Here is a 25,968-nt window from a genome sequence, read left to right on the forward strand (position 1 = left end):
CATAACCCAAATCTTATTGGAATATATTCTGTAAAATCTTACATATTCAGAGTTCTGCTTTAACATTCAAGTTTCTGTAAGATTCAGAATCATTTCTGTAAAGCTAACTTGGAAGTTAACAGCCCTGTTATGCTCATAAATAAAAATGCTTATAAATGTATATATGTAGATATATGTATGTTTTTGCTGTTTTGATATATATTTTGAATCAATAAATATATTAGCATGCATGTATGGGATGCATTTAATACTCGTACTTACTGCAGATATTGATAATAATTTAATGGGCGCTCTTTCAACTCTCTTAAGGTATTTCGATGCACTTAGGGCATGTTTTGAATTATATTCGAGCAATGAAAATGAATGCTTACAGTTCTAAAACACTTAAGATTAGGCAACTAAGCTAGCTGTGCTGCGGCGTTTACTTCATCAGCGTCGTCGGCGTTGGCGGCAACAAAGATAATTTCTCAAACTTGGGCATCGCTCGGCCAGCTGCGGGCAAGTCAATTAGCTCGGCATCTGGATTATACGGATAGTTGGGATTGGCGGCAGCTATATCGTTAACGGCAATATCATTGGAGAGATCCACGGGCGCAAGGTTCTCGTAGATGTCAATGTGATTATTTAAATCGTTGTCGGGATCTGCAGCTGCAAAAGTTGCGGCATCCTCATCCAGTGTCGCCCATTCATCGTTAAAGGTGTCGCTCATCTCAACGGGCGTCGCATGCTCATCTTCGTCGTCTGAGGACTCCAGCTCCTCGCGCTCCCTGTACTGCTGCGCTGATTGTGGCGCGGCCAACTCGTCGTCCAATGCGTCGCCAAAGTTTTCAATGGCCACCAAGGACTCGGGCTGCGACGCATTATGACTGTCGCTGTCTGGCAGCGGCATTTCCGTTTCCTCATTATGCGCCATTGTGTCGGCATCTTGAGCTTCGGCCAGCTGCTGCTCCACCTCCAACTCCAGCTCCTGTTGCTGTTGCTGCTCCTCCTGTTTCAATTCAGCCATTGGCTCGGCCATTATGGTTTGCACAGTCTGTTTGATGTCTGTGGCGTCTGTGAGGGTATCCAATGCGGCGTCTTCTGCAGAGGCAACTGTGCTTGTGGCTGTAGTTTCTTTTGTTCTTGTGCTCTGTGTTTAATGAGTGGCGGGTGCATCAATGTGCGTAGGTGAATATAGGTGTGTGCGTGTGTGTGTGTAAATAAATGGAATAAAAGTTTGTATTACTTTAGAGTTTGCCAATTATGTGAATAGTTTTAGTACAAGCAGTCGCTGCATGCAAATTTGAAATTTAAGCACAAATAGAATAACAAGATTATTAAAGCAGAAGTAAAAGCTTACAGCACAAGCCGTGTTCTATTAGCTACGCAAGATCGCACTAAAGCGCTGTTAAGCACAGCTTCGTCTTTTATACATATAATAAAATGCTACGCACAGCTGACTCATACGTGAGTAACTATTCAGCTGCGCTTTAACTCAGGTGAAGGCAGAAAGAGCGAGACAGAGAGAGCCGTTGAGCTGAACATCTTTCTGTTACTCAACAGGTTTTCTAAGCAGCGCTTTATTTCCTTTCTGTTAACATACGCTGTTAATTACGCTCACTCGCTCTTACTTTAGCAGAACATTGTTCGCTCACTCAATTGGTTTTCTAAGAAGCGCTTGATTGCCTCTTTCTGTTAACATACGCTGTTAATTGCGCTCACTCGCTCTCACTCTCGCTTTTGACATTCTACGTAGCGTTCATTAACATTTCAGCTTAATATGCATTGGATCACGCATGATTCACCTTCGGTCTGATAACAATTCGTTGAATTCTATTTATATACACCTTGCCAAATAGAAATTAGCATGCAAAGAGCTAAGCGCCCCCGGCTTGTCATTCATGCGATTTTGTTGGTCACTCGGTCGAGATCGCTGTAACCGCGACGTCACAAGTTCATTTATTATTATTATTGCAAATGACAGCTGTCCCCACCTGATCAACAAACATGTATGTATATATGTATGTCTAACAACTTTTAGTGTGGCTGCAATTGTGCAAATTCGCAGAAATTTGTATTAATAATACAAAATGCGCATTAGCTGCTACAATGCTGAGTTTATTTTTATTTGCGACGCTCACTTAAGTTTTTTGGACGAATCTTATTATATAACTGGTTGCCGGGCAGGGTTAAACAAGCAAACAAATATAACCTACAGCAGATGCTCGGTCGCTTAGCGAACGGCAGGGTTGAGTCACGTTTCTTAACGATTGTTTCCGGGGAAATTCTTGAGAATTTTGCTTGTGCTGGCGCTTGATCTCAGGAATATCCTAAGCAAATTTGTTGACTAATTGCAATGTGCAAATGTGCGAGTATTTTTTTAAAGAATACACATCATTATATAAATTTAAAATAAAAATAAGAAAAGTTGCTTAAAAACATATATTAAATTAATTTTTTTCAATTTCTTTCTTATCTATTTATCTATCTAACTTTTGAATAAGCAAATTATTTAATTAAATATATATTTCTTTTTATTTATTATAATAATAAAAATTTAATATATATATTTTTATATTATATTTTTATTTTTTATTATATAATTTTATATTTTATATCATTTTTTATATTTATTTAAAATAAATTCAAATTTTATAAATCTGTTTTTATTTATTTAATATCAATTTATTGTAATGAAGTTTTTTATGGCCAAAAATTTTTGTTTAATTAATCCATTTTCCATAATTTCTTATCAGTTTAACATTGTTAATTTGTAGTAAACATTTTCATTACAGTTTGCACCTTTGAGTTTTGAGCAGTCTTTTAAGCAGCAGGAGAACTTAAGCAATTTATGACCAATTTTGATATGGAGCACTGTTCGTGGGGCGACAGCCCCTGCTCCACACTCGTATGGAAAATTGTTCGCAGTTTAACGCTCTATTTTACGCTGCATATTTGATGTGTGTTGTGCAGAGTTCACAGTTCACACAGCTCTCGCTGCTGTTTTGCTCATTTCACGCACACTTTGTAGCACGCACACTGCTTCAGGGCCCGTACGCCCATACGTAAACTCCCCTTAGTTTTAAATAGCACATAAAAAATAGAGGCGGGCACATAACAAATTGAAATGCAAGTGCACAAAGTAATTTTTACAAAGTTATGAAGGGCTTTCGACATACATATGCAATAAATGCGGTTTAAATATATTTGTGTGTGTGTGTATATATATTATATATATAAATTTGCACAGTTTTTTAATAGGAAAATATTAATAAAATATTGCATACACAAGTACGTCGAGTTTTGGGACTGTTTGTGCCAAGCGACAGGCAAATTGCTTAACAGCCTTCAACAATTTTGCAATATTTCCGCCGGGGGCTTAAAAATATAGCATTGGCAGGTGGGCGGTCGGGTGTATACTTTGTGGGCTACTCTATATTAATATTTATAGCCATGCATTTTACATATATTCCAAATAAATGCATGAACAAAGTTTGGGGTGCCAAAAACCACAGCTTTCAATATCCGCATGAGAGATGGAAACAAATATTAAAAAAATATTTATATATATAGATATTTATATATATATATATTTATAAAACTGCATAAATTGAATGAATTGCGCGACATGTGCCATAGTTTTTACCTATCGACAAAGCGTTTCTCATTGTTGCAACATTTTAAATTTGTTGCAATGTTGACATGTCGCACCTCGGCTTTAAAGCTGTTCATAATTTGCGCATTGCATATTTTCTTTACACTCATTTATTAATTTTGCGCTGATTTATGTCATTATGAAAAAAAAAAAAAAAAAATTAAATACAAAATATGTAACAAGGCGGAAATTTTTGCTAACGGTCATAGTCGACTGCGTAATACTCGCACAGAGTTTTATAAGCATTTATAATCGAAAATAGTCAACAAGCAAAATGATTAAGCTGTGTGCGGGTATTACGCAGTCAACCACTCCCGATAGAAAATTGAAGCCATGTTACATATTTCTTATTCTGTTTTACTTTTTGTAGACTGTTTCGATTTCATCGTTTTAAAGTGAGCTCATATCAATTTGTAATCTTAAGCTGTTCACTCTTATAACTAGATGATCCTTAGTGACACTTTAGATTGCTCTATGGGGAAGGTTCGGTTAATTTAACTTTAAAACATATGTAAGAGCTTAGCCCTTGAGGTTTCCTCCAAGCTTTAGCTCTGCACTAATATACTCCCTTAATTCAGCAAAAGAGTATTAAAAATGAAACAAAAATTAAAAAATAAAGCAAAAAATTGAAATGGCAACACGCAAAATGCTCGCAAGTCGCGTGCTCGTCGAATTCGATACAATAAATTCTCATAAATATAACACGGGCATGGTCACGCCCCCGAGCAGTAGAGAGAAACGCCCAAGACAAGGATTTATGCGCTGGGCGCACATGACTTTTAATATAAATTAATTTTTATTATGGCTAAAAGTAATTAATGGACTTGAAAAACCGCATATATGATGCATGTACCGTTAAATTGTTGCAACAACTGCAACGTGTTGCAAGCTCTGAGCTCAGACGCAATGGCAAAAATACATTTACAAGGACTAAGGACTGGCAATCGTGTTGCAAAATTAATTGAGTTAAAGAATTGCCTTTAAAACAATGTCTAAGCTGATTAAATTAACAGATGTAAATATATGTATATATGATGTATGTATATGTATATAAAATGTAAAGAACAATTAAAGAGCTTTCGATATTTATTAAAGTTTAATTGGGCTGAGCAAAATGTTATTTAGCTAAATTAAAAATCAAAGTTCATTGAAAGCCTATTTCATATTTTAAAATGTTACTTAATGAACTGAATAATTTAAATAGAAAATATTTTTAAAAAACGCATCACAATTATGCAAATACTTCGTGCATAGTTTATACCACAGACTGCAAATGCGCTTTTCTATATAAAATTAGAAAATGGAAGCTCATTTACGTTTTTTATCCTAATATATCATTCAATATATACACTTTGTTTTTATGCACCCCGTTGACACATAATTAAAAAATATATAATTTGTTTACATTATTAATTTTGGCGCAGTAAAGTCAATCAGAAAGCCAACATAACAAACCAAAAAAAAAACGTAATTCTCATACATCTAATTCAAATATATGAATATAACAAAATTAAACATGAGCTAATCAAATGTTACAGACTACAAGATACCCAATAAACTGAGGGCAATAACCGATAATTTAAAAAATATATAAGAAAGGCGATTAAAAGCCATCTAATAGTCGAGTCAATTGAAAATTTTGATAATATCACACAGGCTTGTGCAGTTATACAATAATTAATATAGGAAACATACAGCTCACAGACATTTTTGTTAAATATCTAAAACGCTGAATGTATCACTAAATAAGTTTGCCAATTGATATTTATCGATATTTGTTATGAATGCATGAACATAAGGGGAACAATAATTTATATCACAAATCCATTTCTCTCTCATTTTACCCAACTAACTCAAATAGAGTTTCCATAGAATTGCGAAAAAATAAAAGTAGAAAATCTAATTGCACAATTAAACATTTTGTCGTGTTAATAAAATATTTATGAATGCGGTTGGCTGACAGTTTATTGACCAGGCAAATAAACAAAACTTAATTATGGTTTCAGCAGCAGCAGTAGAACAACAAAAAATGGAAACAATTGAAAATTAAAAATAAATAAATTGCATAAAAACCAAATGCAAATGTGAACGTAAAATTAAAGCTAAAAATTTTTGATTGAAATTTAAATTAAAATTATGAATATATAGAAAAACCCACAGCCGAAACCCGCCACAAACCAGTTGCCTTAAGATTAGTCTTATTAGTTGCAAAATATAAGCAGGCACGTAAAACAACTTGGATAACTCTTAGTTAAAACTGTTCTATAGATATATACAATTTTATATTTTTAGTTTCTTTTATGCAAAAACTTTATTTGAAAAAAAAATGTTAGAAATTTTTCTTGTATATACATGACAAGTTTACATAGTTGGCTCAATATACATGTTGTTTATATATTATATATACAGATATATATATATATATATATATATATATATATATAGTATGGTATATAGTCGGTTAGTAGAGCGCTACGCATTTTTTTTATTTAATTTTTTATTATATATTTATTGGCAAGGCATTTTGCAAACATTTCCTGGTTAGATTTGTTTTTTTTAGTTGCTTGGAAATGCTGTTAAAAGCTTTTATACCTGAGGCTCATCGATGTCGCGCACCTCATTGTCCTTGGGCTGCTTCTCGAGCGGCTCGCGGCGATCGTTGTCGTCGTCCAAGTCCTCCAATTCGCTGCGTGTCGCTGGCGCCGATGTACTGGGCGAACTTACCGGCTTCAAATCGCCATTATTGTTGATGACGCCCTCGACTACCTCCTCGCCGCTCTCCAACGGACGGACATTCACCAAACGCACCTTGAAAAGACTGTTCGTGTCGCCGTAGACGGTCTCGTTGATCTCCACCTTGTGACCATCGACCACCTTTTATATTGTAAATGCATTTGAAAATTCGAACAGTTCTGTAACACTTTGATCTTGGCTCACCTTAACCGTCGATGTGGTATTGCCATTCTTGGTATTCAGCGGTGTTAGCGGTCGCAGACCAAAGCCAAGGGGTGTAAGTGACTCAGCCGAGTCGCCTGCGCCAGAGCCAGCCGCCGAATCATCCTCATCTACGGCAATGGGCCAGAGACGAGCGCGCAGACGGCGGAAAATGTCTGCAAAATGGGAATGCATAAAAAATGTTGTTGTCTGTGGTATAATTTAACGCGAAAAGAGGCAAAAAAAAATAAATGTGCGGGAAGGCGAGTATGCTCGACGCTCTCATACTCTGCACAGGGAAGAAGTGTGACCCTTCGAATAGAATAATGCAATTCCTATAAGAAAAAATCTTTTTTTATATGACTATCGATAATTATCGATTTGATTAATCTGCAGAAAATATTGTTTAATATACGTTTGACTGCTTCCAGCTTAAAAAATATATACTTATATATGAAACTGTATAGTATGCAACCTATATTACAATAGCTTAACTTTAAATGAAACAAAACTCAACATTTATGTGAAAACCAGAAATGGAAATGAATATTTATCAATCAATTCATATTTATCGAAAATATCCCAAGCAAACTTCATTCTTGATTCTTACGTCGATTAAAAAGATATGATAAATATGAGCTATATTTGCCCATGTTTCATTTAACCGCTTTATGATACCCCTTTTTGGATAATTTAAGCTAGAGGGTGTAATAATAATAGAAAGGCCACTGTCAAATTGAAATAGCTGTGCTTACGAGAGCAGCTACAAAGGCGAATCGCTCTGGGAACTAGCGCAGGTGTTGCAAAGTGCCAAAAATGTCATCTGGAATCGACTTGGCTGCAGTTGTTGTTGTTGTAGCTATTGCTGTTGCCATCTCTTTGATGACGCCCAGACGGTAGACGCCTTTTGCCTAGCTAATGCGTTTTTCTGTTTAAATTCCCTAATCCGTAAACGCACTAAAGAAAATAAAAGAAGCGTTTTCTGTGTCGCCGTCTGCTTGTTACCTAATCCTCTTTGCCCCCATACCAGCGTCAACCATCTGTCTAACCATCTACTGTAACAGTTCCCACTCTTTCTCTGCTCAACATTTTTCTCCCCCCCTTGTCGTCAACCTTGTCATAAATACTTGACCGCATTGTTTGCCTGGCTTTGGCATGTGGCTCATTCATTTGTTTGTTGCATTCTAATGAGTTTAAAGTGTACCTCAAATAGCTGACCAGCCAAATGCTTGACATCGTTCTACAAACGAAGACCTCTGAACTTTGTTGAAGGTTCTTTAGATACTTGAAGTTGCGAAAAGAGATAACTTGAATATATTTCAACAATTGGCTTAAAGTGTGAAATTGTTAAATACAATTTTATAAATGTTTGCAAAATTACCGCTATGGTAAGAGGATTAAATGTAATTAAATCAATTTTGTTATATTATTTTAATGTTAAGCAAATGTCAACGATTTCAGTTTAATTTATCTAACAGTTAGCTTAACTAACAGTCGAAATGTCAGAGCCAAGCCACCGCAAGCATCTCAAGAAATCCTTAAACAGATTATCTTTTCATTAAGTGTGCTCATAAATGCCACACTCTTTCTCTCAGTGTTGCATAGCTATGGACAGCAGAGGAGTTTCTGCCAGTGTTGCTGTTATTCACTTGTTATCTTTGAAGCTGATGCCGAATAAAAGTTTTCTGCATATAAAACGAGCCATTGGCTTAAGAACTTTTGTCAGCGTATTAGTTAGCAAAAGATTTATGAAGTTTTGGCCACTTCTTCATCCTTAGTTAAGAGCCGGGCATTTTATAAATGTTTTTTCTCTATGCTGGCTGCTGTTGTTGTTATTGTTGTTGTTGTTGTTATTTTTTTTTTGTACCGCCCGAAGGCTCAAACTTTTCACTTTTAATGGTCAGCAGAGTTTTGTGACCCAGCACATGCATATCAATATAAATATATATAGAGAAATGAAGACAAGTACAAGGCATAAACTTTGTCTGGCCCATACAGCATTTTTGACATAATATTTTGATAAATTGTTTACATTTTTCCAGTACCCGCGTCAAGTTTATCTGTGCGGCATACTTTGAGCTCTCACTTAAGCTGAACGAGGAGCTGGTGTGGCAGAACTTGTGGCCAGTCAGTGAAAACTAACTAGCTGGCTTAAGTGGCCGAATTTGTATAATGCTTACAATATTAGAGAGAGTTTTAATTTGTTTAATCTGTTAAAAAATGTAAGTGTCAAATTTTGAGTATCTGACAATAACTTTTAACAATAAGGAGTATGACTATGATTTTCACATATCAATAAATATTTTGAAAATATTTTTTTTAGGTATATAACGATCAAAAATTAAATTAAATTAAACTGCCAAAGATTTCTCGAAATTTCTTGAAGAATTCTGCATTTTCCAATACAAAGGTCAGATGTCTAAAAAGTTCTTGCTGTTTATCTCCGAGTTTTTTCTTACTTTTTACAAATTGACTTTGATGTCTTGCTACTGAATGGAGCACATTGTAAAAAACTCTCATCATGTAATAACCATAATAATGAAATGGGCATTAAGTGCATGCCGTACTTTGTAATTATCTGCATCTGAGGTCAGGGCATCACCAAGTAATTGTAACATAAAATTGTAATTAAACTCAACTGTAATTGCACATGCGTCACGTGGCAGCCACAACAACAGCGACAACAACAAGACACAAAACTGAAAAACTTACCATCAAAGGAATTGACAATGCCGAAGTTAAAGTGGAAAGCAGATGGATCCGATTGCAGGAACGGATTGCCAGCGCCCGTATCGATTACGCCCTTAAAGTCCCGGAAAGTTGGATCTTTCGATTCGGGCTGGGCTTGCGGTAGGCGAATCACCTCCACATCATCCTGCGGACTGTTGCGTGCTGCAAGCAGAATGAAAATAAGAATCAGAATAAAAATAGAAATAAAAATAAATATTGCTGCTCATTATAATTAAAAGCATAGTTAAGACGGGCCCCGCCCACTCATAAATTAGCCGCCCGAGCTGCCGCGAAATAAGCCAAATCAGCAAATTCGTAAGCAGAAACCGCAGAACACAGCGAATCCTAGAGTTGTTCTCTCCGCTCTCGACCCTTTGTGCTAATCATTTAGTGGCCTCATTAGCGTTTATTAGAGTTTTCATTTTGCATATTTTGTGGCGCCGCGCAGGTTGTCTATAGAAAAATATCTTGACTGCCTTCGCTGACCTTCTGAATGTCGAGTTCCTTTGACTTGGCTGGCACAGAAATGCTGATGAGAGCTCTTTATAAAATAATTCAGAAATATGAAGAGCCGGACAACATTCTCTCAAAGATAGTTAAAGTTTTCCTCGATTTGCTAAATTTTTATTAAATTATTTATTTTTAAAAGTTTTTCTAAGTCGACAATTATCAAAAGGCATTTTTTAAAAATAATTCCTTTTATATATATTTTGGCTTTAGTATAGTTCTCTCCTAAATATATGTATCTGATACGAAAAATAATTAGTTTTTCTTCAGTGTTTGACATATAGAATATTAATAGTTAACGATAAATGTTTTTTTTTTCAATTATATCAATTTTTTTCAAAATTCGTCTTTAAAAAATCGATAAGTTTCCATTGAGTTTCGATAACATTTATAATATCTTATTTAGATATAATTAATCACCCCATGAAAAAAGCACTGTAAAGTATAATTCCGCATAATTTCCTTAAATCGATATATATCGATACACAAGAAATTTTAAAGATTAGAAGAAACGTATTTGTTGCTTATATATAATTTTGCTTTAATTTTCAGCGAATGAGCAGCGTTTCTTGGACTTGTTCATGAAGACTCCATTTGAAATACCAGAAAATCGCTTACTATCTTAGAACTCGACCTTCCTTCCATAACCCATATACTACAGTCGTTGAGTGCTCTGGTTAAATAAACAACTGCTTGCAACTGCTGCCACAGTTTGCATTCTTTCAGACGGCTTTCCGTTTCGGCTCATAGATAAATCTCTCCGTTTCCCCCGGCCATGTGGCACTTCATAAATCTCAGCAGCTGAGACTGACATACAACAAGTGGCAGCAGCAGCAGCAAAACACGAAAGAAGGAAAAAAACTAACGACGTTAAAAATAAGTCGAGCCAAGACTTGACTTGGCATGAAATGCGATATATGAGAGATTTACATGCTGCGTAAAATGCGTACGTAAAATGCTGAATGTACGTGACCCCCTGAACGCAAAGACCCCCTTTTCCATATGCGCCAGAGGAGGTCACAAAACGAATGCACTTCTGTTCATTTTTTTAAGCCGATTTATAAGTAAAACACACGGCACTCGCAATATGTTTGGCTTAAAGTGAAGAGCAACAAAAAATAGGGGGGGGGGGGTGAGAAGGGGGTCAGAACGGCGTCTCTGGTTGTTGTTGCATGTTGACGAAACAGAAACATAAACAAAATGTGGGCTGGGGTCACATATATGAATGTCATTTACAAGTGCAAATATTTACCTTTTATGGCGCATACGAAAGTGGGCTACAACCAGGCAAATATGCAGCATGGATATTTATATGCATATGCACTGAAAACAATGGGTATATACGACTGGCAGATGAGCTATAGAGTTGCAAAATTTAAAAAATTCCACTTGCCATCCCAAACTTTTCCATGTTTATCAAGGAAAAAACCAAGTAACTTAAAGCTCACAAATTGTATTATGCAAATGCATTGTTTACATTATTTCTGCCAAGCTAATACGCCACTCTGGCATACTTGGAGTGCCTTCGCAAAGCAGATCAAAAAGTCAGCAACACTGTTGCATATAATATTTCATGGTTTCATGTTGCATACCTGGAGGGGTGCGCTGTTGCTATGGCAGATTTTGCTGCCAACCAAATTGAAACATGTTTGAGTGGGAGGGGCGCTGTTGGGGCTGTGGGGTTTAGCGTGCCAAAGAATTTATGAAAATGAAAATGTGTTGCAGCCAGTGAAATGTTGTGCGGGGTGCAGACACCCACTCAACCAGAAAAAAGGCAAAATAACAGAGTTATTAATCATGCGAATGCTATACAAAAGAGCAGGCGTACCCCTAATGAAAACATCTACATGGCATATTCATTAATTTTCCAATAATTAAGCCTGACCTCTTCCATCTCAACCATCCCCACCTTCACTTCTATTGTTTCCGTTCTTCTGAATTATGAAATTAATAAAGGCAGTTGGCAAAATTTCGCAGCCTCGGCGCTTTTGTTCTAAACACAACGAATTTGTTGCTAATTATGTAAGGTTAGCTGTGCGCCCGATGGGAGGCAGGGGCGGGACTTGTACCCAACAATTTCTGTGTTCTTCTTCTTTTTGCTGACTCGCGCTCAAATAAAATCCGTGAAACAGTTCCTAACTTGGTGCTAATTGCCAGAAGCCTGAACCCGATGCGCCTAAGAATGAAGGCCGCTCCTGGAGGACGATTCATGCGTCCTGTGCGTCAATTAATTAACATAATTGTACAATTTTGCATAATTAACTATGCTGCGATCCGAATTTCTTTTCTTGCTTAAATTTTGGCAGCTCTGTCTTGATTATGATAAAAAAAAATAATAATTGTGAAAAACGCAACTGAATGTATAAGAACTTAAATTAGATTTTAATAATTAAAATAATTTTACAGAACATTATATATTTTATTATTAATTTATAAAAAATTTCCAAGAAAACTAGTCTTAAAATATTTCTCAGTTTATTTTGAGCACTAAATACTACTTGAAAGAATTTAATTGTAGATTAACTTTTATAAAAATATAAAGTTAAGTTTCAGCATCTTGGTAAAACCTGGCATTTTGAATAAATATATTTATTAAATGCTATAAAAAAATTTTTCATTTTAAATTTATAACTTTTATTATTATTATGCAATTTTTATATTATTATATTTCTGCTAGATTATTATTTTATAGTATTTTTATTGTAAGCTTTTTTATTGCAGTCTTTGCTTCCTCCTTCCCCCACGTCAACACTCATAATTCTCCCATTCACTTTCTCAACTTCTTCTTATTATCTTACACTTTGCAAATCTTAATGCTTTCTCACTCAATCATTTAGCAAGTTGTAGCTGGACAAGGCTTTAAGAGATTTACATATTCGAGGCGAACCAACTAAATTGCAACTGCGACAGCCCTCTTCAGCTTTACTCAGCGACCATCATAATTACGTGCCGCACACTCTTTTGTCAGCCTCAGCCATACCCTGCCTTTACAGTTGCCTCTAGGGTATGCAGGGTGGGGCCGGGAGATCTAGCGAAACATCCTGTAACTATTATGCCAACTTTTTACATTAACCAAAGTGCGGGCTATTAAAAATTCATTAATCGCACACAACTAAAAAGCAAAATGGGAAATAAAAAACAAAAAGTCAACAATAGGATAGAACTAGCTAATTCCCTGTAAAAAGTGTGAATATAATCCATATTATGAAATGCTTGAATATTCATTTAAATTTTTTTTTAAAATCGAAAATTATTTTTCATTGAATTTGATATTTTTAGTTTAGTTCAGTTAAGCAAACCAAATTTATTAACATCAGGAATGCAAAATTTTGTTTTTTAATAAATTTATAGAAAACAAAGATGATACATTATATAAAAAAGAAATATTTATAGCACAAATCGGTAAGAAAACTTGAAAAAAAAATCAAAAATTGACTTCTTCAACATTTTACTACTCACCAAATATACCTCATTAGAACCCTCTGCAACTATAGGGTATCTTTAAAAAAAAAAAAGAGCATAGCTAAAAAACTCGCTGGGAAAAGTTTAATTGATTTGCGCGCAAAATTGTAAAATAATTGATAGATAGAACGCGTTCAGAATTTAATGAGAATTCGCCCGCAGCGAAAGTTGCGAATATTTACAAAATTGCAATACGATAATTTCTGAACAATAAAATTAAAAAGAATAATTTATAAAAACAAGGAATAGCCATTTTGTAATAATAATTATTAATTAGAAAAGTTTTTGCCGCCAGTGTTGAGCGAATTGCAAGCAAATCAGAATTTCTACATTGATTTTGATTTTGATTTTGATTTGAAATTTTGTTCGGAGAACTGTGGATGATGAAACCCTTGAGTGATGAGTAACAGTTGCATTATGAAATATACGCATATGTACATGCATATGTATGTGGGCAATCGAAGCCGAAAAGTAATTGGAAAATACATTGCATAGAATTGGTTTTTCACTGGCCAAAGCTGGTCATATTCAATTTCGTGGGCACTTGAAAATTTTCAAATGTGTTCGAGTAACGGAGAGAGGGGACGAGGGGTGGTCGGTCTACTGCCAGAGCAACCGACACTTTTGGCCAACATTTTAATTACCATTTTGGGCTCAAATTCGGCTTGGCTTGGCTGGAAAAAGCATTTCATATTTTGCAGCAATTTGCCAGCCAAACGAGACGAGATTGAGCGCACAAAGCCAAAGCACACACACTCACGCATATATGACATAAATTGTGGGTGGGGCAGGAGCAGTTTTGTAATTATCGTCACATAGTATTTATTTGGTCTACGTCGTATTTCATGTTTGTCTGTGGCTCATATCATATTTCAAACGAATTTGTGTTTTGCGGCAGAGTGAAAAGCTTTCCAATCATGTCTGTGCGTGTTAGTGTGTATGTGGGTGTGTACGCCCTCAATTGCGGCTGCATACGAACCAAAATTATAACAAATTATTTGCCAGCCTTTGATTTAATATCAAATAATCTTTGGCATTAATAACGTTGCCTCAGAAAGTCAAGCTTAATCAAGTGTGAATTTCAATTGAAATCAAATGTAATTGAAACTTTGAAAAGAAGAGGAAAAACTTTTATATCTGCCTGGGTTTGAGTAGAGAATCAAAAAGGCCAGCAGCTCAATTTATTTAATTCATTTAATGTTGACTGAATGCAAAGGTAACTTTAAATGCAAAATCATTTAAGGCAGACTTTGTCAGATAATTTATTGTAAATCTCTATTAAGTACGCGTTTCGTAAAGCTTCATATTTATCTAATTCAGAATGCAAACCCTATTCAAAGTCAATTCCATAAAAACTATACCTTCAAAGCATTTCTTTAAACTAAATCAAAGTGTGATCAAATTAGCTAATTGCTCAAAAATGGAACAGATTTTAAATAAATATCAGATAATCAACAAAAAGACAAATCAACATTGTTCCACAGTATCATTAAGCAAATATACCATTAAACTTTTTTCACATTTACAGTTCACTTACTTAATAAGCAAATAAGCCAATACGGTTACTTTCTGTGAACAAACCATGTGTTTGCTTTCACTGTCCACTTTCTTTTTAGGTCATGCGACCCCACGGCCACGCACCTGCCGCCTTTGCCAGTCCTCAAAACTTCACTCAGTGTCTGTTGCCAATTATCCACAGTGGAATCTCGCTATCAGTGAACAGCCTACTGTATAGCTCTTGCCTATCAGAGTGTCATGGTCTCTTTCACGCCGCTGCCAATCAGTCGCCAGCCAATGACCCCCCCTGCCCCCGTTTCAGTGAGGCGCGTAGATAACTACGCCGCAACCTCTAATAGGCAACGCATCCGCAACAGAAACAGCGGACTCTGTTGCGGACCAGGCACAGCTGTTTCGTCTCCACCTTCTTCTGTTGCTGTTGTTGCTTATATTATGCCTGTGCTGCGCGTGACATTAATCAAGCCTAGACCGAAGTCCCACATGCCAGAGCCAGCATCAGAACCAGAGCCAGAGTCAGAGCCATCGCCACCTGCAGCAGCAGCAGCATCATCATCATCATCATCTGTGCTGCCCCAGCATAGGGTGACCGAAAAATCATTGTAGACATTTGTAATTAGAATTGATAGCAGGCAGTCGGAGCAGGAGGTGTGGCCAGCCTAAAGGGGCAGCTAGCCCCAGCACACACGCACACACACCCACACAACGACAATGCAAATGTAAAGCGAATGGCATCGATTCCATTGCGGCTATTGTCGTTAAACAAATTTCATTCTCGCAGCCATTGAAAGCAAAGGGAAAACGAAGTAGATATGAGCAGGCTGAGTGCGTGTATGTGGAGGGGGCGTGGCTTACTCCACGCCCGTCATTTGTGAAAAGTTTTACTTTTTTTGCAACAACAGCAGACCCTATCTGAATAGAGATGGTAGGCAGCTCTTTGGAGTGAAGTCGTAATAAAATATATAAGCCATAACGAGTATAAAACGACTTATATAATATATAAATATCAGATTATAATGAAAAGTTATATTAATTCTCAATTATAATCAATAATTGAATGCGAGTAAGAACAGCTTAAAGTAACAATGGAAAATCGCGATCAGTCAACCTACAAATAACAGCAAAAATGCATGCAGCACACGTAAAATGAATAATTATTATCAAACTGTCAGACATAAAGTCTCAGGCATATATATCTATTATTTATTTGAAGTCTGAGATTATCTACATAAATATATATCAAAGTCTGTAGTCTCAACAATTAGCTTCCAGTCTCCAGCGTTGCTTTGCTCTAATATCAGTTGACAAGAGAAGTTGCTGAAAGCAGCAGAGCATACTCTTATTTGCCACCGAACGATTGTCGTGTGTAAAAAGTGACTCTGAGAAAGGCTCAAGAGTTGCGCTTGCTCTTGAGCGGGCGTCTCGCCCTATATAAAGGCAGGTCAGCGGCAGCCTTTCTTCAGTAGCAGCCCATACCACCTGCAGGTCAGTCGTTTGGCGGTCGCTTGTCTTCGGAGTGTGGTGTATATTTAAATAAATATTATTAAGATATTTTGTTAATAATATTAAGTATTTTTAGCAGAATAGTAATATTTTTAAATATTCTTAATTTTAAGGAATTGTTTTATAATAATATTAAGAAGCTAATGATCAGTTTTGTAATTCTCATTATTGTAATTATCATTGTGCTATTTATCATTAAGTACCAGTCGTGTCACGCTAGAAAAGCACGAGTCGCAGGCCAGCTCTAGCTTAGGGAATGCAAAAATGCGTGCTAACAAAATATCAGCACGCATCAATTGAACGGCTTTTCACTTGGGGACAGACAGCTCAACTGCGCTCAGGAGCACTTTCACTTGTGTGGGGCTGTGAGTGTGACAGAGAAAGAGAGAGATAGAGTGGGACAACGAGAGGAGTTTAGAGAAGAGACTTCCTTTTTGGGGTTGGCTTGAGTTTCACTTTCGGCTCAAATGCTGTTGACATTTGGCAGCGCTCGGGAACACACGGACAGAGAGTTAACTGACAGTGCCATGATGAAGTCTTTGTATGAGTGTGTGTGTGTGTGTGTGTGCGTGCATCAAACTAATTTTACCCCTGCTTAGAGTTCTTGAACGTGACACAAGTCCGCACTTGGCTGGCCAAACTAACTAACTGGCATCTCTGCCATCGGACATTGGCTCTACGGCTGTTTTCTCACTCTTTAGAATATCTTGCTAAGCCACCCTTTAATCGACGCCCATGCCACTGATTCGTTTTAGTTTCAGCTGCCTCTGCATTGCTTTTCAACTGATTTGAAATCATTTTAACCCAAATTGCATACAATTGAGTTTGTCAGTTTGTCAGCTGTCGGCATAGGCGTCGCTGCAAAAGAGCCAGGATTGAGGAATAGCCTAGTAAGGGGGCTTGCCGTATGCCCTGCTCCTGTATGTAATTGAAAATGTGGGAGTGCTTTGAAGGCGTGCATTGAATATTGTCGCAGTTTAGCCGATTGTCCTGCGTCATTGGCTGCTACGTGCTGGGATTGGAGCTGAAGGCTGCAAGTGCTTTAAAAGGTAATTGAGCACGGGTAACTTGGTGAGCAAATGAATGTTAAGTTGATGCAGTGAAAATTCACATAAGCTATATATATATATATAAAATTTAATTAAAAAAAGGTGAAAATTTTAATTTAAAAAAGGTTAAAAATAATTTACTAGAAAAACTACTCCGTTCTAATTTCTGAGTATATGTGTATATAACAGAATATGCTCAGAAATTAGAACGGAGTATTTATTCTAGTAAATTATTTTTAACCTTTTTTAAATTAAATTTTCCTAAGATGAAAACAAATCAGCATAAACAATTTACACAGAAATAAATATTTAGAAAATAATGAGCTTTTTAAATTTACGAAACTTTGTGAGTCATACGAAATATATAAAAAAAAAAAATAAAATTCACTATATATATATATATATATATATATATATATATATATATATATATAAGAATTAAGAATTACTAAATATGCTTATTAATACTTTATACATTTTAATCAGCATTTGTATTATCGTTACATTAAGATATTAAAAAAGCAAAATAAAAAAAATATATATATAAAATATTAAATTAATTTTATGTATGTTTCCAATACATATTTAATATTTTGTATATTTCTGTCCTTCACATTGAAGTGCATTTTCTATGTCCTTGTTAAAATATTCCCCCTTCAATTTTGTTTGTATAATTGTTTATCCAATTGAAAGCAAACCAAACAATTTGGCCGGCCTTTGCCCGCAAATCCTGGTCTAACAGAAAAAAAGAAAAATAAATAAAAATACGTGTTCATCAATAAGGAAACTGTGACCCAAATGGTAAAACCGCTAAGTCAAATATAAAATTTGCATTATAATAAAATTAAATTTAATTAATTTTTTAGGTCGCTGGGTCAGGTGCCGCCCACTTGTCTTGGCATTGGCAGGTAAGTCAGGTGCTGCCTTCGTTTTTCACTTCTCATTCATTCGCGCATTCATTCATTCATTTCTCATTCACTTCATTTGCATTTTGGCGAGAGATCCACAAAAAAAAAAACAACAGAAAAAGAAAAACAAAAACAACTAGAAAAAAAACACAAAATGCCTAAATAAAAACCTTGCCCCGTTGTAAGCCCCATTGCAGAATGTTGTTTGATTGTTGTTGTTGCTGTTGCTGGCAATGCCAAATGTGACAATCGTGTCACGTACGCAATGTTCTGGAAGATTGAACGTTACGTTTGTCGCGTTTAAAATGAGTTTTTTTCCCCCAGTCTGAATTTGATTTTGATTGTTTGGCACCCGGACACGGGTCCCGTTTACACCCAACTCTACCTCTACAATAAAAAAACTTACCAACCCAAATGGCTATGATTTGTCGTTCATCTCAACTGCCACATGTAGCAAATTATTTGCCAGCAGCAAAAACGAAAATTGTTTAATTTTAGGCTTCTTTTTTTTTGAGTTTTGAGTTTACCTCCAACTCTTCAATCAACGGCCAGCTAAGATTTATTATTATTTTTATATTTTTCGACCGTGGACACGTGCACAAAATTTTAAATATAATTTCAGTTTTGATTTGCAGGTTGAATACGCGCACAGCTGCAACATTTGCTAATGAATTATTGGCTTGGAGCTCGCAATTGTAAAGGAAGAAATCTTTTCACTACAAATAGCTGTGGAACATGTCCTAATTATGATTAAAGATTTGGTGCGAATATTTAAAGTAATATTATAATGAGAAGCGCAAAGAAAGGCCACGTTATAAATGATCGAGCGAGCGATTGAGAGAGTCGAATATTTTTCCGAGAAAATGTCGAAAGGAAAGGAAAGGAAAGTTAACAAGAGAGGAAATGAAATGAGGGAAAAGTAACTGAATAAAAAAGTAAGAAAGGTATACGTTGAGCTTGAAATAAAAAAAAATAAATTGCAAATAAATTCTAAAAAATTTGGAAACATTTTTAGAAATTTGTAAAAAATGTTTAAAATAAAATAAATTGTATTACTTATGACAATATGTAATTTGTGGAACATAAAAAAATATCAATTAGATTCCGCTTATCTATTAGTAAGACCATCATATATACTCTTACAGTTAACTGAAAAAGGCATTCAAATATAGCTAAAACTCTGGCTAAGCATAATTAACATAACTAAAAGGTAAAGATCAATTGAAGCCATGTCAACCAGCTCAGCTGTCAGTTTGAATATGTCTGCAAAGCCTTCAATTAGATTGAGCCAAGACAAAATGTGCAGTCAGGCAACATATCAATGTGGCCAATACTTCAAGGATGCCTCAAAAGATGCAAGCCAAGTAAATTTCACAAATGCCAACAGGCAGCAGGCTGAGCTCCTTCGAGCATAATTCATGATTACTAAACTACTTAATGTTAATCAATGTGAGCGTGGGTGGGATCGTGGGCCACTGTCTATGCCACTGACAATTCATTGTTAATTACAGTGTAAATGCATTGTGTCAGCCAGATATATGTATATATATAGCTAGAGATAGGAACAGATATGAATCTACCTCGCTCTCACAGTGAGTGTCTGTGGAACATTTTTGGTTTGGCAGCAAAAACCGCAAATTGCCATTAACGAAAATCTAATCATAACCGGAAATTAATTTGACAGGAATCTCATTAAATTTACAGCCACAAAATGGTGCCCCACACACACGCACACCCCTTCTACACACGCACTCACTTGGCAATCGTTTAAATCTGCACACGTTGACACTGCCAGCTGACTATTTGAGTAATACTCTAGGATTTTCATTATAATACACAATTATTCACATATGTATATATATATATATATATAGATATGTGTGCGTGTGTGTATAATTTGAGCAACTGCCTCTGCAGTGTCATATACTCTGTGCCCCTCGGCAGCCGCCTCCTTTCGTAATTTATTTCTGATTTTGGGTTTGCGCCATGCGTGGCTGAGCATTAGGCGCTTGCACATTTTGCCAGCACATAAATTAACATAAAGAGCCGGCTGTTGCAGCAGCTGACGAAGGGAGTGAGTGAGGAGTAGGAGGCGGGTAGCTGCTGAGGTTGAGTGGTTGTTTTTTGGTAGGTGCCACCCACTGTGGCAGGCCTTGTAGCGTTTACGTGACATTGAACCAGAGCTAAGTGCCTGTGCAGCTTTCAATCACAATCACAGCCGATAGACAGACAGTCGGCCAAATTTATGATTATTCAGCTTTAAATTTTCGCAAATGCCTTCATCTGAGTCATTAGTCGCAAATGAACGGGGTGGCTGCAGAGGGCAGCATTTAGCTTAGAGCTTTTCGTGTCAACTGACAATTGTCAGAATGTGTCTCTGTGTGTGAGTTGTGGTTATTGTAATAGCCGGAAATTGCAGCTGATAAAGCAATCAGACAATGAAATTGTTTATTCATTTTACATTGAACTCAACAAATATGCACAATGGCTTCAAAATTGAAGCCAATTAGCAATAGCCCAAAATATGTTTAGCCATAGACAGCTTCAACTCTAAAAACTAAATGGAAATTTTATTTTAAAATATGAAATTGAATAAAGAAATGAAAATGTTTTCAAAAGAGCAGAGCAAGCATCTATCATAAACTTAGGTATGGGCGTCTCTGTTATCGATATCATTGCATTAGTCAAAGCTATCGATAACAGTAGACAAGTTTTAATAAATTTAATTTAAATTTAATTAAGAACTCGTTGGTTGTAGGGTAAAAGATTACTGAGAGAGAATATATATTTTATATATTTTAAGCATTTTTTAGAGTAACTTCTAGCTACAATAGCTTTTCAATTTACAGTTCTATTTTAACAGGAAAATTCAAGTTTTCATATAAATTACAAAGTTGTTTGATCTATAAATTAATTATTCATTATAAATACCTCAGAATTTAAGAAAAAAATTAAATATTTATAATATTATATTATTATATTATTATTATATTATTATATAAATTATATAATATATATTAATATATAATAAAATAATTAATATCTATAATATACATATTTTCTTACCTAACAGTTCTTACCTAACTACCTTCTACTTTATGTTCTATAAAAAATATAGAACTATTGAAATTTAATGCGTTTTCCGAATAATTCTACAAGCTCAAAATGTTTACTGCGTTGCAGCATTTGCTTAGCTCAAATACCACAAAAACTGAATATTGAAAAAACAATTTTAATAGTAGAAACTATTGTAAACGTAACAAAATTATTATAATATCAGTTCTGTGCCGAATTCAGGGTATTTCCTAGTCGTGCCCTCCCACTAGAGCACTCCGACTTGTTTTCTTTGCAGCAAAATTTTTTCAACATTCTCATAAATATTTAAATACAATTTTTACAGTCATTAAGCAATTTAATTTTTTTCGTTATTTATTCAAATGAAAACTAGAAATTTGTGTATAAACCTCCCAACTAAACAACTTATGATATGCCTTCTACTATATATCACTGTTGGCCATAAAAGCAACACTTATGACAAACTTTTGTAGTCATAGTTGCATCAATCGTTCAAAACGACGGCAAAGCAGCTGCTATAAAAGCTTTTTTATTGGAATCAAGAATAATGTTTACCTACAGCTACGATTAACAATTAACAATAAAGACTGCAACAAGTCCAATGGAGATATCCATTGGCATTGAATTATTCATTTGAATACGTTATTTCTGTGGCTAAAAATAAATATTTTATTTGATGTAAAAAGCAAATAAAATAATCAAAAGCTCAAATTGTTTTTTCAAGTGCTAAGCGGCTTAGCGCGTTTTCCACAGTTTTTCTCTTCAGTTTAATTGTAGAAAATTAAAAGTGTAAAAAAAAGGAAGGTAGAGACAGAGAGTGAGAGAAATAAAAATAAAAAAAATGAATAATATTGTTGCCAATTCAACTATAAGTTTTGCAACTCGAATCAGCAGATAAAGCATGCATAGAGCATTCTCTTATAACTAAGATGATTATACCAACAATAATAATCATAATAACTATAATGGAATCTGTTTTAAAATTAAGTATTTTCTGTACAGTTTACAAAGAAGACTAAAACTTCTCAGATTGAGAGGTACAATAGATGGAGAGCGAAAGCAATTCCCGATCTAGAACAGCTGCTAAATAGAAAGTACGCTGAGACATCTTCTATGAGACACATAGAAAGCATTCGCCTTGAACATTATTGAGATAAATCAGCAGCATAAATCATTCTCAACTAACTCAACCAATAAAAGATATTATAATAAAAATTAGTATACACGGTCAATGATAATGAATAATACAAATTCTAGTGGAATAATTAAATTCTCAGAATCCTTTCATACACTTAACGTTTCTTGACTAATGAATCACCTTTGGTCATTGCTCTAGCGTCTATTTTGTATTTTAAATCCTAATTGAACTCGAGTTCAAGAAACTCGTAAAAAACCTTGGCACACACATTTGAACCATGAAGTTTTTGTTTTTGTTTTGTAAAATAAATGTGATGTGTTTTGCCTGCAAATATAAACATTTTCGTTTACACATTTCATTATTTTTCTTTTTATTTTTTTGTTGGGGCTTTTAGGCTTTGGCAGGCGTTTCTTAAATTGCTTGTTTTTTTTGAAAATTTAAATGTTAATTTAATTGAAATTAAAAAAATTTTATATTGAAGTTGAAATAATATTCATCATATAAAAAGGTATATAAGAAAAATGTTTAAAAAATTTAAAAATATATATAACAAATATTGAAACCGAAATTGTGTATGATTTGAAAGTCTGCAAAAATTTGATATCTATTTTCAAAGTATTTTGTTATTAATAAATCTGACTTTTTTATTTATTTAATTTTTAATCTATTTTATAATTTTTCCTTTTTTCAATATTATATGTGTTATAGTTTAATTTAGTTGAAGAATATTTTTATTCATAAAAAATATAATTCATATAATATAATTCATATAATATTATAATTATTTTAATTTTTTTGATCAATAACATTTAAAACATGTTTCATTATTTAACATATTTGATTGACTTTTCAATCAAAAATCAAATCAAATAATATTTGAAATTAAAAGTCTTCCATATAATTAGCAAACATAATAAACGGCCAGCCACAATAAATATATAAATAATTTCATTGATCCATTCACAATGCAGTCGCAAGGTAATTAGCTGCAATTTATGAAACTAATTCGAAAAAACATTTATTTTGAAACACCAAAAATTAGCGCCTATAGATCAAATATTTATATATATATTTATAGAACGGTGACAAAATTGAACAAATTGCGTCACTGGCAAATAAACAAATGGGCAAAGAGTTTATACAACGAAAATAATAATTCATAATATAATTATAAAGCAATTTATTATTATGGGCAAAGCGTACGTTTTTTTTTAGTCAAAAAAAAGAGAAAAGTAAATGATTTATCTGAATTTTACTGCAATTTGCACAACATGCAGTTGCAATTTGTACGTGTAAGCCCCTCGGCAGGCCCCTCTATATAGAGGTACGTATGTTTATATCATGGCAAAGGCCTTAAACACGAATTATGGCCACTATTAACCCAATTGTATTTGGCCCTGGCTGCTGCCAGTTGCCATAAATGTTGTCAAATATAAAATATAAAAATAAAAAAAACACACGCACATAAAATAAGGAACAGCAAAAGAAATTGCTTGAGAACTCGAGAACAATTGCAGTGGACAAATTGCAGCAGCGCGAGCAAAGAAATCAGGCCAAGACGAGAGCGAAATAAAAATAAATAAAAGAAATTGCAATTCTCCAGAAGTGGGTTCATTAAACTGATGAATGCCTACGGACCAACTGGCTGCGACATAAATATATATATAGGGCACTCAAATTAAAATATGTATATATATAAGAGATTGTGCGCTTGTCATAAGATATGGCCATAAAGTATAGAGAGAGATTATTTAGATGATGAAACTTTGAAATCATGAAATCATTTTTTAATATATATATATATATATAAATATATGTTTCCAAATGTATACATATTTATTTAATCATATATGTTATATATCAAACAAAAAAAATAAAATCAGCATCTTATTATTTTTTGTATAATCCTAAAATTTCTAACTTAAGTTTTATTTAAACATAAACCTGAATTAAAGCAAAAAACCTTGAAAAATATCTTAAGTTCTCATAACTAAGATTTAGTTTTAAATCATTTTAATATATGAAATCATAGCTATATATATTTTTTCACAACGAAAATCATAAAATATGTCAATTACATTATTCTAATATTGCTTGTTTAATTCCTAAATACAACCGAAAATTTCTTCTTTCAATTTATTTTTGAATATTAAAACAGGCAGCAAAATATGATTCATATAAATTTACTCAGAATCATATGTCTTTAAACAACAACTACAATTATATTAATAAAAATTGCTTCCGTGTTTTTTCAATATTTGTTTGTTTTTCTACATGTTTTCACATATTTCTGAGTAGAGGCTCAATTACAAAGAACAAATTCTAATCAATTCACTTGTACAGCTGGTAAAAACACATTTTTCTGAGACTAAAAAAATATATTATATATATATTTGATTGATTTGGGTATTGAAACTATTTTATATTTTAACTTTAACTTCTTTTTTGTTTAACTGTACTTTAAAAACTCTAAAATCTTCTATATAAAAAAGAGAAATTCTTTTTTGTTCAACCTGAACTCGTGCATAAAATTCGCATATTTCTTTGGTAAATGATTTGACTGCTGCAAATTTGACAAGTTCAAGTGGCAGTGGCAGCTGCATCCTCCCACCTTGCCCCTTGTCCCCTGCTGACTGCAACCAATTCAGCAACTTCAACTTTAGCTGCTGCAATTTATGCATTCAAGTGGCAGCAGCCACGACGACGATGATGAGGCAGCTGCTTTCATCTTGTATCTTGCAGCGTGTATCTCGCATCTGCAGGATGCATTTGGCCGATTGTCAAGTGTTTGCCAGCACGGTTCTTATCAAAATTCGCGAGCATCATTATGCCATCACAAATTACAAACACAATGGCGTAATTCCCAGAACATTTCCAGCACTCGAAGCAAATATTTGGAATTTTTTATTTGAAAAAGAAAAAAATCAAGTAAAGCTAAATTTCAAAGATTTTCTATCTTTTAGCTCATTATTTGTCAATTTAAATTAATTTATAAATATAATTCTATAAATTTATATACAGAATAATAGTTCTTCAAGAAAGATATTTGTAAATATATTTTCTTGGGCTCTTTAAGATTCTTCTGGAAAGAAATGTATCTAAAATGAAAATAAGAAAACATTTGCAATATTTTCTTCTAGAACTATGTATTCTTTTTTCTGCCAGTGTAGCTTATCAGTTTGCATTCACCACTGACAGTTGCGAGTTCAAAAGTTCTTCAACAACATTATCAATTTATAATATTAATAATCAGCGTCAATATAAGGAAATTTATTACAATATTTTTTTTGTATAATACTTTTTCCAGCTTAAGCAACTTGAAACTGGTTTTTGTTTATAAATGCAAACTTATAAATATTATTTAACTTAACTTTAAGTCTAGAACTTACCTGGCAAAGTCCAAACGTCGCTGACAGCCAGCACGATCAGTAGAACACCGCACAGCAGCTTCATATTTATTTTCACACGACTTTTTTCGCTTTTGGCTTTTTATTTGAGTTTAACAAATGTTTT

General features: G+C 34.3%; 2 protein-coding genes across 4 annotated transcripts; both read right to left on the minus strand.

The window, feature by feature from the left end:
- Positions 1–175: 175 nt before the first annotated feature.
- On the minus strand, positions 176–1,388 carry LOC111599143. 3 transcript variants are annotated; one of them, XM_023314707.2, is made up of 2 exons: positions 1,340–1,388; positions 176–1,129 (listed from the first exon to the last, which is right to left on the minus strand). In XM_023314707.2, the coding sequence occupies exon 2, from the start codon at positions 1,016–1,018 to the stop codon at positions 422–424; it is 597 nt and encodes a 198-aa protein (XP_023170475.2). In that variant the 5' UTR covers positions 1,019–1,129; positions 1,340–1,388; the 3' UTR covers positions 176–421. The 3 variants fall into 3 exon arrangements, with proteins under 3 accessions (XP_023170475.2, XP_023170476.2, XP_023170477.2); XM_023314708.2 differs by having other exon boundaries at positions 176–1,092; positions 1,340–1,376; XM_023314709.2 differs by having other exon boundaries at positions 176–1,080; positions 1,340–1,354.
- A 4,696-nt stretch (positions 1,389–6,084) lies between these two features.
- On the minus strand, positions 6,085–25,968 carry LOC111599142. Its single transcript, XM_023314705.2, has 4 exons — positions 25,845–25,968; positions 9,281–9,460; positions 6,572–6,744; positions 6,085–6,508 (listed from the first exon to the last, which is right to left on the minus strand). Exons 1-4 carry the CDS (start codon positions 25,906–25,908, stop codon positions 6,221–6,223), a joined length of 705 nt encoding a protein of 234 aa, XP_023170473.2. The 5' UTR covers positions 25,909–25,968; the 3' UTR covers positions 6,085–6,220.

The sequence above is a fragment of the Drosophila hydei genome, unplaced genomic scaffold (genome assembly GCF_003285905.1).
Source record: "Drosophila hydei strain 15085-1641.00,03,60 unplaced genomic scaffold, DhydRS2 tig00008114-arrow-pilon, whole genome shotgun sequence".
In the NCBI taxonomy this organism is placed as follows: domain Eukaryota; kingdom Metazoa; phylum Arthropoda; class Insecta; order Diptera; family Drosophilidae; genus Drosophila; species Drosophila hydei.

Coding starts and splice junctions, on each gene's coding strand:
- LOC111599142 (XM_023314705.2), bottom strand. CDS start 25,908: ATGAAGCTGCTGTGCGGTGTTCTACTGATCGTGCTGGCTGTCAGCGAC. Junction 6,745..9,280: donor CATTGTCAATTCCTTTGATG/GTAAGTTTTTCA, acceptor CCCATTTTGCAG/ACATTTTCCGCCGTCTGCGC. Junction 6,509..6,571: donor ATACCACATCGACGGTTAAG/GTGAGCCAAGAT, acceptor ACAATATAAAAG/GTGGTCGATGGTCACAAGGT.
- LOC111599143 (XM_023314707.2), bottom strand. CDS start 1,018: ATGGCCGAGCCAATGGCTGAATTGAAACAGGAGGAGCAGCAACAGCAA.